At 37.5% G+C, this 14,002-nt stretch overlaps 1 protein-coding gene across 1 annotated transcript in view; it reads right to left on the reverse strand.

The window, feature by feature from the left end:
* Positions 1-14,002, reverse strand: part of PIK3C3 (phosphatidylinositol 3-kinase catalytic subunit type 3) — an 81,820-nt gene that overhangs the window by 51,948 nt on the left and 15,870 nt on the right. Inside the window, exons 7-13 of the mRNA XM_072860074.1 lie at positions 9,657-9,728; positions 8,461-8,565; positions 7,915-8,007; positions 5,969-6,154; positions 4,493-4,647; positions 2,622-2,709; positions 1,364-1,431 (exon numbers count right to left, since the gene is read on the reverse strand). Coding sequence (XP_072716175.1) covers positions 1,364-1,431; positions 2,622-2,709; positions 4,493-4,647; positions 5,969-6,154; positions 7,915-8,007; positions 8,461-8,565; positions 9,657-9,728 — 767 coding nt within the window. The remainder of the gene's footprint in view (positions 1-1,363; positions 1,432-2,621; positions 2,710-4,492; positions 4,648-5,968; positions 6,155-7,914; positions 8,008-8,460; positions 8,566-9,656; positions 9,729-14,002) is intronic.

Consider the following 14,002-nt stretch of genomic DNA (forward strand, 5'->3'; position numbering starts at 1 on the left):
ACAGACATAAGCTAACCTACTAACAGTTATCGTAAATGAAGAATATTTGATTAGGTCAAGCATTTGGCTTCTACCCACATCAATTAGGCCTGCAATTATTTTTATCATTTAAATTTAATAGCACTTTTTTCTGAAGCCAAACATTATCTTTGGCCACTGCAATAGAAGTATGTACACTAAGGAACCGTAGTTAAGTTAGGCACTTATGTATTTTAAATTTAAACTATTGAAAAAGTAATGAAATAATAAAACTTAAAAAGACATTTACAAATGGAGTCACTCTCAGGGTAGGTTAGGATTCTTCTAAGAATTTTGTAAGAACAGTTTAGTAGGTTTACGTCACATATCACACTGTTCCCAATTCACAGCTTATCTGTGGTTAATATTCATACCACATTAACATATGATAATGTATATTAATATTTTTAATTATTAGACACATCTACAAAGGATACAAACGAGGATCATTTCACTTAAGTTTAGCCATGTATAAGGCATCTAAGCTCTCTATTTTAAAATACGTGTGCATATACAAGTAAATAGCTGTATGTGTTGTGTATATGCATATACATATATACGTTAATATATATACATACACACACACACACTTTCACAGAGTACAGCTCTATTCACCTCAGCTTTCTTCAAATGACATAATTCTATTGCAAATGCTTACTCAGAAGGCATGCAGATGACTAGTTTAGGCATCTAATTTAATTCTTAAATCACTGAAGTGAGACAAGATCCTTAGTTGAGTAATCTTACCTCTCCACTATCTAGATGAACTATTCACAACTAAAGTTCCCTCTTAAGAAAGCACACATCTGCAATGACATTTTGTTTGTGCTCATAGCATAACCACAAATGGAATCTAAAAAACAATTAGGTTAGCACAAAAAAAATTAGTGCTTTATAAACCTTCATAAAGTACACTCTTGATTAATACTAAAGTGCATAACCTTAATATTCTAGCCAACACTGTCCAAAACTATAAACACAAACCAAACAGAAAAGCAGAGCAGAAGATGAACTTTATCTCCTTCCTACCACCATAAACAAACTGAATGACAACTTATAAACTATAGTTAGGCGGCCTTTTTTTTTTTTTTAACACTGTACTTAATGCCCTACAAATCACCTTCCTTTGTCTAACAGTAAAGTACCTTTGTGCATTTTAAAAAAATGCAGCTTCCTTTTACTAATTATTCTGTTCAAATGCATATTGTTTTAAATCTACTACTTCATCCTGACAGAAATTAAGATTCTCAAGACAGGTAATCTTTTGTTGTGCATCCTTCTGGGCATTATAGCTTTGATTTCAGTTAGACATTGATACAGTATGAATAAATAGTTTCTAACATACCAGTATAAGTAGTTTGCCAACGTGGAATTTTTGCATGCTCGTGAAATCAAGAAAGTGCAAAGGTCTTGCTGGAAGGGATTTAAGAAAAGTAAGATTAAGTTAAAGAAGTCTAAGCACTTGAGAGAGAGACGAAGTTAAGGAAAAACCCCAAATAATTGCAAGGAGTTTTGAGAGGTACATTCCCTTCTAAAATCTGAATCCAACCCAACCTAATATTTAAATCATATTAGTCTTAATATTACTCCAAATCCGTCAACAACACTATAAGTAAAAAAAGGTCTGCTACTACAGTAATATACTTAACAACATGTCAAAAGTACATGATGTTCTTCAACTAAATCTTTAATATAAAGATTCTATTTACAATATGTTACACTTCCCTTCTATGCAATTACCTCTTGCTGTAAGATTCAACCCTGAAAGGGATTTACTACCCTGTTTTTATCCAGAAGATCTAAAACTCATTAAGATGTTCCACATTTTAACATAAAGAAAAAATCTGAGGAGGATACACAGCATTTAGCTGCTTTTTCAAGGTTTAATATTCCAACTAACAAGAAATCTGTGTATCTTTACTGATACACTCAGGTTGAGGCTTATTTTCCATGCAGTACTGAGACCCAAAAAGGAAGATTTGCAACAGTGAATGGATCTTTAGTTCAACGACCAATTAACTGCACATCCGATTAAAATCAGGTTCCCTCAAACTGTCTTTACCTTTTATCTCTCCCTCCCTCCAGTCCCATTTTTATTACTCTTCTATTTGCGGTATAAATTGAGTATAATCCTTAGCAGATGTAAATCAACACAGTGTCTCACTTAGGTCCAAGAAGATGATGCCCACGCCAAAGAATACAGGAAGAACAGACTACTGAGATTAAAACATTTGGATAACTGTTTTCTGTTAAAAAAACTGCTTTAAAACACCTCAAACGCATGCAATTGTCAGTATCTAATCAGCATGCAATAGCCTTTGCAGTAATTTTCTCCTTTAAACAGAGTACTTTAATTTTATGGATAACTCAATGCCCAGTCCCCTAATTTTGGATAGTGTGACAATGTACGTAAATAGATGGCCTGTAAAAAAAAAAAAAAAATCAGTTAAGCTATTGCTAATTTCTTAGCATTTAGTTTTTTGAGCACTTTAAGTATTCAGCAAGATACAGCAGAAAGATTCAAATATTCACAAACAAAAACTAAAAACAGTACTAGGTCACTAAAAAGCCTCAAGTATCAAAAATACAAGCATTTGACTTACATCAAGGTTTTCATTGTCTGCAAGCTCCTTTGTCTTAGAAGTAAGAGGTGGTGAGGAAACAGGTGGAATAGGACTCATGATCTGGGAACTACATAAAGGAAATCATGTAATTGGCATGATTCAAAGTTCTTGCTTGGGAGGCAGGGGGCGTGCATGGAAATAGCAATGCATTTCACTTCCACAGCATAATAGATTCAGAAAACTGGAAGAGAAGTATCTTTGAAGACAGTATCTCAACCCTGTTTCAGAACAAACTGCAGAACAGCAACTTTGACAGCTGCAGTTCCTGAAAACAGCAAAAATCAGGGCCTGGATAGCTACACAGATTATGGTGGTGAAGGACATTCACTTACATCAAACTTAGCATTTTGTTTAATCTTTGTTGTGGTTTAGCCCCAGTCAGCAATTAAGTACCACACAGCTGCTTGGTCACACCCTCCCTCTCCCCCCAGTGGGATGGGGGAGAGAATCAGAAGAGCAAAAATAAGAAAACTTGTGGGTGAGATAAGAACAATTTAATAATTGGAACAACAACAAAAAAAAATGTAATGAGAAAGGGAGCGAGACAGGAACAAAAACCCAGCGGAAAAAAAACAGTGATACAATCACCCGCCAACTGACCCCTGAGCAGCAATCGCTACCCCCCAGCCAACTCCCCCCAGTTTATATACTGAGCATGACGCCATATGGTATGGAATAGCCCTTTGGGCAGTTTGGATCAGCTGTTCTGGTTGTGCCCCCTCCCACTGTCTTGTGCACCTGGCAGAGCATGGGAAGCTGAAAAGTCCTTGACCAGTGTAAACACCACTTAGCAACAACCAAAACAGTGTGTTATCAATATTGTTCTCATACTAAAATCCCAAACACAGCACTATACCAGCTACTAGGAAGAAAATTAACTCTATCCCAGCCAAAACCAGGACAATCTTCCATAAAAAATAAGCAGACATAGATGGGAATTTCAGGATAAGCTTTTTTTAAAATGTTCTTAAGATGAAATTGCTAATAGACAACACCTGCAAGCACTCATCTCTGGAATGCAATTACACACAGAGTAGACAAACCCAATGCTTGCAAAGCAAAATTATGAGACAGTAAATTGCCCTGAAAGGAAGTAATCAAACAGCTTTACTAATGTCTAAGTGTCACTGCAGCCTCAAAATACACCATACATCCCAGGACACCCACTCTACAGCTTAGAAGCAAGATCAATGAAAAGCAGTATTCTTGCAATACAAAAAGTATACCCTAGTGACACAAACGATTAAACATCAAAGCTTAAGACTAAAATCCTGGAAATTTGTATTAAATATTCACAGGAGACTTCAGTTAACCAAGTCTGTTTGCACCTTGCTTAATACCATCTTAATTAGATATTTCAGTCTTTCATTTGGATTCCCTCAAGAATAAAAAGTGTGCTCCCCCAGCTCCTTTACATTCACAGGACTCTCCCTACACCTTATTTTGCAGGAGCAGGAAGAAATTTATTTCTATTTCAGACTGATTGGACTTTTAGATCCATATTCTTTGATGAAAGTAGGAAGCTGAGCCTCATACAACAACTTCATTGAAGACATCCTAACTTTTGCAAGGACAGAAGGAAGCTATGCCAGCGTTTTTCCTGCTCTCCAGAAGTTGCCTTCTTTTCATGCAGTAAGGTCAAAGGCCACAACTTCAAGATTAAGAAAGTTTGCTCTGTAAACTATCTGTAGTCAATTTCCGTGAAAGCTCAGGGTTTTGTTTTGGTTTTTTTTGTCACCACTACAGATTATAAAATAGGATGTTGAATATGCAATGATCCCTTAAAAAGGAGAAAGAATTTGAGAGCTCACAATGTTTCTGCTTTTCTACTGGAAATCTAAGCTTCTTACCTGTCTATTTCTGCACCATTAGTTCCAGACGTTGCCATGCTTTCTGACATTGAACCTTGACTGTCCCTCTTGCTAGGTTCCAGTCCATTCTTTATGTCATCGAAGTTTTCATATTTCAATGCCTGGACTAACTGTAGCAGGTACATCAACAAATCCTCATGAAGGAAAAAAAACAAAATTAATTGAGGGGGTCATTCAAAGCTGACTAGGGCTCCATATGTTTTCAAAATTCTCATTTATAGAAAAATTTAGTCAGGATTTAGTGACCTATAAAGAAATGGAAATTGGGGTCTCCCTAGCAAGCATATACAATAGAAAAACTGGTGTAGGATGGAGTTCGACTCCCAAAAGATACTGAGTTATCACACTAGTAATTTTTTGTTACTCAAAGGCAGTAAGTGCTAATTATGTAAATATTTAAGCACAATCACTACTTTAAAGTTCCCTTTACTTAAGCTGCCTTACTTGCTTCCAGCATCCACAAAATAAACCTTTCAGTTTGTGGCTCCCAAGAAGAAAATGCAAGCATAAAAGCTGGACCATGGTACCAGGAACTCAGATTCTCTACTCTCTTACATGTTTGGTTTTGGTTTTTTTTGGATCCCTTGTGTAGCTGGGGATCCAAAAAAACCCAACGTTATCTATTTTAGATTGAAGAATAGAATTTTAATCACTTGCTGTTTATAATGAATTTGTTCCTTCTACTATTCAACTTGCTCTGTTCAGCTGCCTTCAAATGTTTCGCAAAAGGTACATTTCTAAAGTCAAAGTGGTATGACCTTGGCTATTGAAGTGGGCTTGCAAAAATTTGATATATTTATGCTCCCTATTTTAAAATCTATTGATTGCCAAAGATTCAGGAGTTATGGTAATACATTCAAAGTATTTTTTTTTTACTGTCAAAAGAAAATAAAATATATAAATAATTAAAACTTAACAGATTAGCATCTATTAAGTGGGCTCTACTCACAAACCACAGCTCATCATATTCCAATCAGTATACAATCAGAAACACCTTATTTCCACAGATACTTTTCTACTCACTTTCTTCAGCAAAAGAGTATGACGATATACTGCTTCAATTTACCAGACAGATTTGTTGGAAATCTTTCAGTAAACTGTTTAAGTTCAGAGCAGCCCTATGCAGCTTAACATTCAAAATTTATCACTGGTTTCCAGGGAGAGCATATGGCTGTTTCACCTTGTTTGACAAAACCAGCTATCACTGGCTGTTCATACTAAGACAATTAGCAATGAGTGCCACTTAATAATGTGAAGACCTTGCTCCATAAAAAGCTTATAGTAAGTAGCATCACACTGAATTTCTTTTTTTTTTTTTTTTTTTTTTTTTTTTAGTTTTCCATCACTATTATTCACTTAAATGCCTTAAAAAGTAGCAAACATTTGAAATACTCCATGAGACTAAAAGTTCTGAGACCAGCTGACTTTCACATGTACCTACAGACCAATGAATACCTCATCATCAGCCTGCTGAAGCCTGGCAACGGCATAGCGCCGAACGGTTGGGTTGGTGAAGTGAGACGACAGAAGTTCTAGAGAATCTTCCACGTCCATGGGCTTCCACTTGCCCAGTAGCTCCAGTGCTTGCTTTGCCTCTTGTGGTAGGTCCCAGTTAACACATTTTAAGAATTTTGTCAAGGCCTAAATAGAAAGAGATTGGACAATTCATCAGTGAAAAGCCAGGCTAAACAAATGATAAAGAATAGAACATAGACTATTTCAGCCGGAAGGGACCTACAATGATCATCTAGTCCAACTGCCTGACCAATTCAGGGCTGACCAAAAGTTAAAGCATGTTATTAAGGGCATTGTCCAAATGCCTCTTAAACACTGACAGTCTTGGAGCATCATCCACCTCCCTAGGAAGCCTGTTCCGGGGTTTGACCACCCTCTCGGTAAAGAAAAGCTTCCTAATGTCCAGTCTAAACCTCCCCTGGTGCAGCTTTGAGCCATTCCCACAAGTCCTATCACTGGATACCAGGGAGAAGAAAGCAGCACCTCCCTCTCCACTTCCCCTCCTCAGGAAGCTGTAGAGAGCAATGAGGTTGCCCCTCAGCCTCCTTTTCTCCAGCTAGACAAGCCCAGAGTCCTTAGCTGCTCCTCCCAGGACATTCCTTTCAGCCCTGTCACCAGCTTTGTTCCTCTCCTCTGGATTCAAGGACCTTCACATCCTTCTTAAATTGTGGGGCCCAGAACTGCACACAGTATTCAAGGTAAGGCTGCACCAACGCTGAATGCAGCGGGGCAATCACCTCTTTTGGCTGGCTGGTTATACCGTGTTGGATGCACCCCAGGACGCGATTTGCCCTCTTGGCTGCCAGGGCACACCGCTGACTCATCTCGAGCCTTCTGTCAACCAGCACCCCCAGATCCCTTTCTGGAAGACTGTTCTCCAGTCACTCCTCTCCCAGTTTATAGATGTGCCCGGTGTTACTCTGTCCTAGGTGCAGAATCTGGCATTTGGACTTGTTAAACTTCATCCCATTAATCATTGCCCAATGCTCCAATCTATCTAGATCCCTCTGCAATGCCTCTTGTCCCTCCAGAGAGTCAAGAGGACCTCCTAGTTTGGTATCATCAGCAAACTTTCTAACAATGCATTCAGCTCCTGCATCCAGGTCATTGATAAATATATTGAACAGAACTGGCCCTAGAATTGAACCTTGAGGAACACCGCTGGTGACCGGTCGCCAGCCAGATGTAGCCCCATTCGCTACAATCCTTTGAGCTCTGCCCTTCAGCCAGTTCTTCACCCAGTGCACTGTGAACCCGCTCATCCCACAGCTGGACAACTTGTCCAGAAGGATGCTGTGAAATTAATGTTTCACATTAAAGCATAACTAGATTCAGACTATGTTTACATAAGCACAGACTTGAGGAACCCTACTGATGTAAGTGATAATACAAAAATTGGATTGTTTTAATATGTCCCAAAAACCTGCAGCTGGGTTACCTACTAAATAAAATGTAAAGTCAATGGGTACTGCTTTACCTCAATTACCACTACATTAAAAATGCCCACTGCTGGGGGACTACTTAGTTAATTTACCTTGGGCTTTTGGTGTGCTGCTACTTATTCTAGTAAAGCTAACCCTTGTCTAAAAGGGATGAAGAAGGTAATTTTTCCTTGCTGAAGACAAAATTGGCAACACTGGTATTTTAAGCTGACAGTCAGCATTTGTAGAAAGACTGCTGTAGTAATAGTCAGTTCATATTATTTAAGAGGAAAAATTACAGTTACCAATTTTTAAACCAGTAACATTGTAGAAAAAATTAGAATAATCTTGACTAGCTTCTAAGACACTGAAGCTCTGTATCTCTGTAAGGATGAAACATTGTAGAATGAGTGCCAGATGAAGCACCTCTTGTATTAATAAGTCCTCTCAAGTCATTCAACTTACCTTCTCCTGATTAGTAAGGTAATATCTGAATTTCCAAACTAGATCCTGTTCCTCGTACGTTAGCTGCTTTGTCGGTGGATAACTCACTATGATCTATTAGATATACAGTCAGAAAGTGAGTTTAAAAACATGAACAGGCAAAATCAACAAGTTAACGGACTACACTGTGACAAAGCACAACATTGACAACAAACAAAAATATCTAGGAAGAAAAAAGCTTTCCAACAACACAAAGGTCTCGTGCTATCATGGTGATGCTCCTCAGTTATTCGGCTGATTGAACTGGCAGCGTAGGCAAACACCTACATGGTACGTGCACAATATGCATTCTTATCCCCCCAAAACTGTTCTACAAAAAAATGAGCAAGTACCTTCTGCTGCTTTCTGAGTTGTTAGTTAACTAACTAACCACTCGTAAGAAATACTTAACAACATTTCATTAATTACTTTAAACTGAAACGAACTGTATTTTCCTTAAATTGTCACCACATGTTAATACCAAACTACCTAATAAAATTTAATTTAGCCATCATATGACTGACTTACATTAAGCTGATCTCGTGTAGCTGCATTAGGCTTCAGATCATGATCAGAAGGTCCACTTCTTAAACTTCGAGCAAGCTTGTGATGTTTGCTTTCTACTAAGTTCTCCTAAACACAGAGGGTAAGTCAGTATTTATAAATATTTAAACTCCAGAGAAAATTACTACTGAAATGAAACCATCTAGCAAAGACTCACCAGTATCTTGAATAATGCAAGACAATTAAAATTCACATCTAAAACTACAGCGTCTTCTGGATTTTATTTGTTGTTTAGAAGAAACTCCTTCAATAATATGTGGAGGGTTGTTGGGGATTTTGAGGTTTTGGTTTGGTTTTTTTACTTCACACAATTTACAAACCCTATCTTGCCTTTTGGTGAATTGCTGCAAAACGCAAGCGCTTCAGTCAACACATCTGTGATTTAGCACTCAAAACGTGCTAGCCACTTTATAAACATTTTTAGGATGCTTGCAGTATAAAGCTTTGTATGCAAGAAAAACTTCTCAAAAAGTTTTCCCACTGTTAATACCATGTTAGCAACAGTAGGAGCCACAGTGTCAACGAGATTTCAGCAGCCAAGGCAGTTTTCAGCATTGTCAGACTTGCTCTTGCAGTGTTAGATTACACAGTGCTCAAACGGTGTTGCCAGTAGAAGCCCACTTACATTAAGGTTCCCAAAGCTGCCAATACCAGTCCCACTGAATTGGCATCCACAATAATGGAAATCTTTTCTAGAACTGTACTTAGGCACTGTCTACACGAAAGACAACATACAAGAGAGTGCAGGGAGAAAATATTTTAACAGACTAAGTGACCAAGAGTTACTGCACCTTGCGCTAAATTTCTGTTCTTCAGCTCCCTCTTACCTTATATGCCCACCCTCTGACCTCTTTTGCCAACAATCCCCCCTTATGCTTTCCTACACCTCAGAAGCAAGCACATTAGCTCTGGAAAGGAGGAGATGAACATAAACATTAAATCAATTCTTGTATTTTAATCTAGCAGCAGCAGAAAAAAAAAAAAAAAAGAAAAATTACAAAAAATCAACCCCCCTGATATTTCTCAACTGGTCAAATACTTCTTTCCCCTGGAATTTTAAAATATTGAAGACAGCAATATAGGCAAGCTTTCATCTCCATTTATGAAAACCTCAACAAAAATACTATAATACAGATTACATTACATGGAACGTCACTTACCATAGACATCTGGGGATCTGGAATCTTAACAATTTCAGAACTTGTTAAAATTGGAGATGACTCATCACCATCCTGAATGACAAAAAGTTAAAAGGCATATTAAACATCTCAAGTTTTAGGAAAAAAAACCCAACTGGTCATATTAATGTATTACAAATTATACTGCAGTGAAAGAATGATGCCACCGCACCTTGCTGACTTTTGATAGTTATAAAGGGGAAAACAGAAAATAAGAAATGGATTCTTTTTCTTGTTAGTTTTTGCTAGATGATAAACAAGGTGGCAAGACAGATGAAAGTTAATCTGAGAAGATGCAGCCTGGCAACTCATTACCATGCTGGCACACAGGTGAGTGGAGAAATTTGGCATTCTCTTTACATGTGTCCTCTGGAAGCACAAAGGGAAACCAAATCAGGGTCTGTATTTCCACCAAAACCAAATAATTTCCTAGAAATAGCAACCATGTTGCAGCAAATACCTCCTAATGGTTCAACACACAGGCTCTCTGAAACACAGATCAATTTAGGAAGGTATTAAGTATGCCTATCTATGAGAGGTTCCACATGGAGCATGATAGTCTCTTCTAGAAGGTCATGCTGTGCTGCTCTGGAGCAGCGTGACAGGAGCCTGCTAGTTTTCCTTACAGGAGTCTAACCTGCTGCTGTATAAATAATGGAAAAGAGAAGCTAAAAGTTTCCTGTTTGAACCAAGCAGAAGGAAAAAATACAAAGCCTGCCACCACATGACAGAAACAGCAACTCTGTTTCCCTCTTCCAGTCATACCCAGGGTTTGGGTTTTTTTTACCTTAGAAGTGTAACTAAGCATTAATTGACACGATCTAGAGCAGAATATTTCATTTAAAAGACAGTATAAAACAGTAAAACAGAAGAAACAAGACAACACCAGCATAATATGTGCTATGCTATATTTACACTTAGTTTGTTCTCATTTATTTTGGAGTCAATTTCAGCTCAGAATAAAGGGGTTTTTGGCATATCAACACTTCCCTCAATAATGTAAGTTTTGAGATAACTTGCTCAGGTTTGCTTCTGCCCCCACCCTCCTTTTTTTTTTTCCCTCCTGCTTTTCCAATCACATATGCCTTTTGGGATGGCTTTGCTTTTATACTTTTCAGAGGTAACTTTCAAAGAAGTGAGGGGCTTGTATCAAGGGGAAGAACAAGTCACCAACAAGACAGAGGAGTTAAAACTGCCATTAATGTTTCCAGAGAAACATTTTTTTTCCAGCTACATAAATTTTGTGTTGTTGACTACAGTAAAACATCTCTTATTATTAGAATGCATGTTCAGGAAGACACTTCTATTACATTTATTAGTGTCCTATGCCTTTCTGAAGTAACAATTTTACAGTCAAAATAATGACAGTAACTACACTCACATCCTTTCTAGTTAAGGGAAAATACACATACAATCTGGCTGATGATGATCCCAGAACATTAGCAGTATTGCTTTTCCCATTAGTCTTTAAAAAAAAGTACACTTGCAAACACTGAGGAGGACAAAGAGGAAATTTGCTTACAGTTTCTCCTTAAAACCATACCGCCTAAATAATGAACTTAGCTTTAACCTCTAAGCTATAGAATTAATAGTATTTCCAAAGTATTTCTGTTGTAACAAAATACTACTGCATCACTATAACAGTAGACTGAACTGAGTCGGAGCCACACTGACAGATCAGCAGTTGCATTGTACTAAAAACCTTGCCATCTCAGACAGAACTTTCAGATCATGTTATACTAGTTTTACAAAGTCAAATTACATAAAAACCAATAAAATTGTTGGGAGGGGAAATCCTTCTGAAAGTAAACACATCTGATGACAAGAGATGACAGACCAATTTCTATCTACTAATTGGTTATCTTCCTAATAGAAACCATAAGGCTGCAATCTGACTTGACCTTTATAAAACAACAAAGGATTACCAATGCCCCAGTGACAAGCAAGTTTCCACTCTGTTTAGACCCTTCACATAAAAGCACTGTAGGAAAAACTTGACACAGGAGTGGATTCACTAGCAACTAATAAATGTTCAAAATCCTATGGAAGCATTTATAACATCCATATCCCATGTGGATTCTCTAGGGACAAGCAGTAATAATACCCATACTACTACATCTTTCTCTCAGTGAGAACATTCAGATAAAATAGTTGTAAAATGAAAGAGTCTGACAAAGCTTTTAGGCTGGTAAAAATGGAGCACCTACCCCGCAAAAGCCTATGAGAGCTATTACCAACTCAAAACTTATTAGGATGAGAATGACACAAGTTCAATTGCCCAAAATTTGCTTACTTGCAAAACTAAAATAAAAAATGCACAAAGCCTTGCAGTGACTAATGTAAAAATGTTTATAACACCCTTTAAAACCAAGATTCGTGATTTTTTCCAAGACAAGTGTTAAAAGCATGATTTCTAAACTCATTACTGACCTGTGTCTTTTTTTAACCTTTTGAAATAAATATTATAAAGACTGTTCTTCAAACTCCTCTTCTCAAATGCAGGTAGATTATGCTGAAAAAGGAAAACTAGTAAAACTTTGTTCCCACTGCATTTTAGAACAAAGCCTTAAGCCTTAACCAAAGCTTGCTATGAAACCAAGTTTTGCCAAAGCATTTGCGGGACAAGTTACTGTGTCACAAGTTAACATTTTCAGAACAAACTATTTTGTGAAGCTCTCAAGAAGGCCCAATGCCATTGGTTTGCCCATGAAAGACATCAGTTGCTTAACTTTGCCTTCCAATTAGATTAACATGCAGCTCTAATTCTCTCTCATTCTTGGAGAGCATCACATGGATCACTGTAATCCTGACCATACAAACTTACTAAACCGTACCAACTCCTGAGGGTCAACTCTAAGTTAGCATTTGAATTTGGTCAGGTGTACGCTTTTGAAGTGTCTCTCCTTATCATCCCTATGTAGCAAGCTTTGGCTCATATAATGGAAGTTTTAGAAACATCTAATATCCTCCAACTGCGAACAGTCATTCAGCCCACAGGACCTGGTTAAAGTTAGTCCCAAGCATAAGAACACAGACTCACTGCACATAAGTGCAGACACTGGGCCTTCAGCAACTGCTTCACTCTGTAAATCGGCTCCTCTTGGCTGCATTACTTGCTAGCATAGCCAGAACCTGAGACGACCTGCTACTTTGCCATGGGGAAACAAAAACAACACCAATACTAAACAGCATTAACTTGTTTTAAACTACTATGTTACAGAGCTTTAGAGGCATTTCACCACATTAAGGTCAGTGCCGTGACTTTTATATAAATATTAGAGCCCATTTAAAAAAGTCAACAAAACTTGCAGAATTTTCTGAACCAACAAGGTTCTTCAGCACTTTCCTGAAAATCAGTTTCACCACAACAATAAATAAGGAGGTTCTATTTATCTTATTCTTTAGTAAAAGCATCATTTCAGGTAACACCAATGGGATCCACCTTCTCCCATATAAAAAGTAAATGGACACCTAATGCTGTAGACACTATTTTTTCTCTCAAGACATGAAAAAGGCTCTGATAATCAGACTACTTTTTTTTTTTTTTTTTTTTTTTTTTTTTACATAAACTGGATGCAGCAGTGCAATCAATTTATTTATTCAAACAAAGGTTTCACTTGAAACCTGCACAAAAACACCTTAATGATAAATGCTGGTGTTATTTGCACTTGGAAAGCCACACTGAATTTTTGCCTAAATGAAGAATCAGAAGCAATGCTCTCATTAGGAGCAGACTGCTATCCTTCATGTCCTGGATGCTGTACTAAAATTAAGTTAACAGAGAACATGGAGAGAGCCACTGCCACTTCGTTGTAATTGAATGTTAAGTCAAAGAATCTGAAATTCTATCAGCCACTGTTTAACAGGCTAGTTTTTCGTAAACACTTGAAAACAAATTTATCAACAAAACTGTGACAAGTAATCTCCACTCCAACTATCGGTCACAGGCAGGTGACAACAGGACCTACTTTCATTAGACTCAATATACCGGATTGGTGATGCCGGATATGTATACTGTACACTGTAATTGGAAGCATGACAAAACTGAGAAGACAGGCACTAATTTATGTACTGTTTCCTTCTGCTGCCAGAAGAGGGTCAAGAACTTGTTGAAAAGCTACTTCATAACAACAAATCCCTCAAACTGCAGTTAGTTCTAGCTTTAATATGTACTATTACACATTCAATTACTTTACTTCCACAAGGGCAGCTAATTCATAGCTCTTTTGTTCCATGCACTTTTAATATGCTTCAGAAACATCTGTTAAAAGAAAGATGCATGCCTGAAGTCTGAATGTTCTTTCCCGCACCTTGCACATCTGTAAAAC

The sequence above is a fragment of the Ciconia boyciana genome, chromosome 4 (assembly GCF_034638445.1).
Source record: "Ciconia boyciana chromosome 4, ASM3463844v1, whole genome shotgun sequence".
NCBI classification, from domain to species: domain Eukaryota; kingdom Metazoa; phylum Chordata; class Aves; order Ciconiiformes; family Ciconiidae; genus Ciconia; species Ciconia boyciana.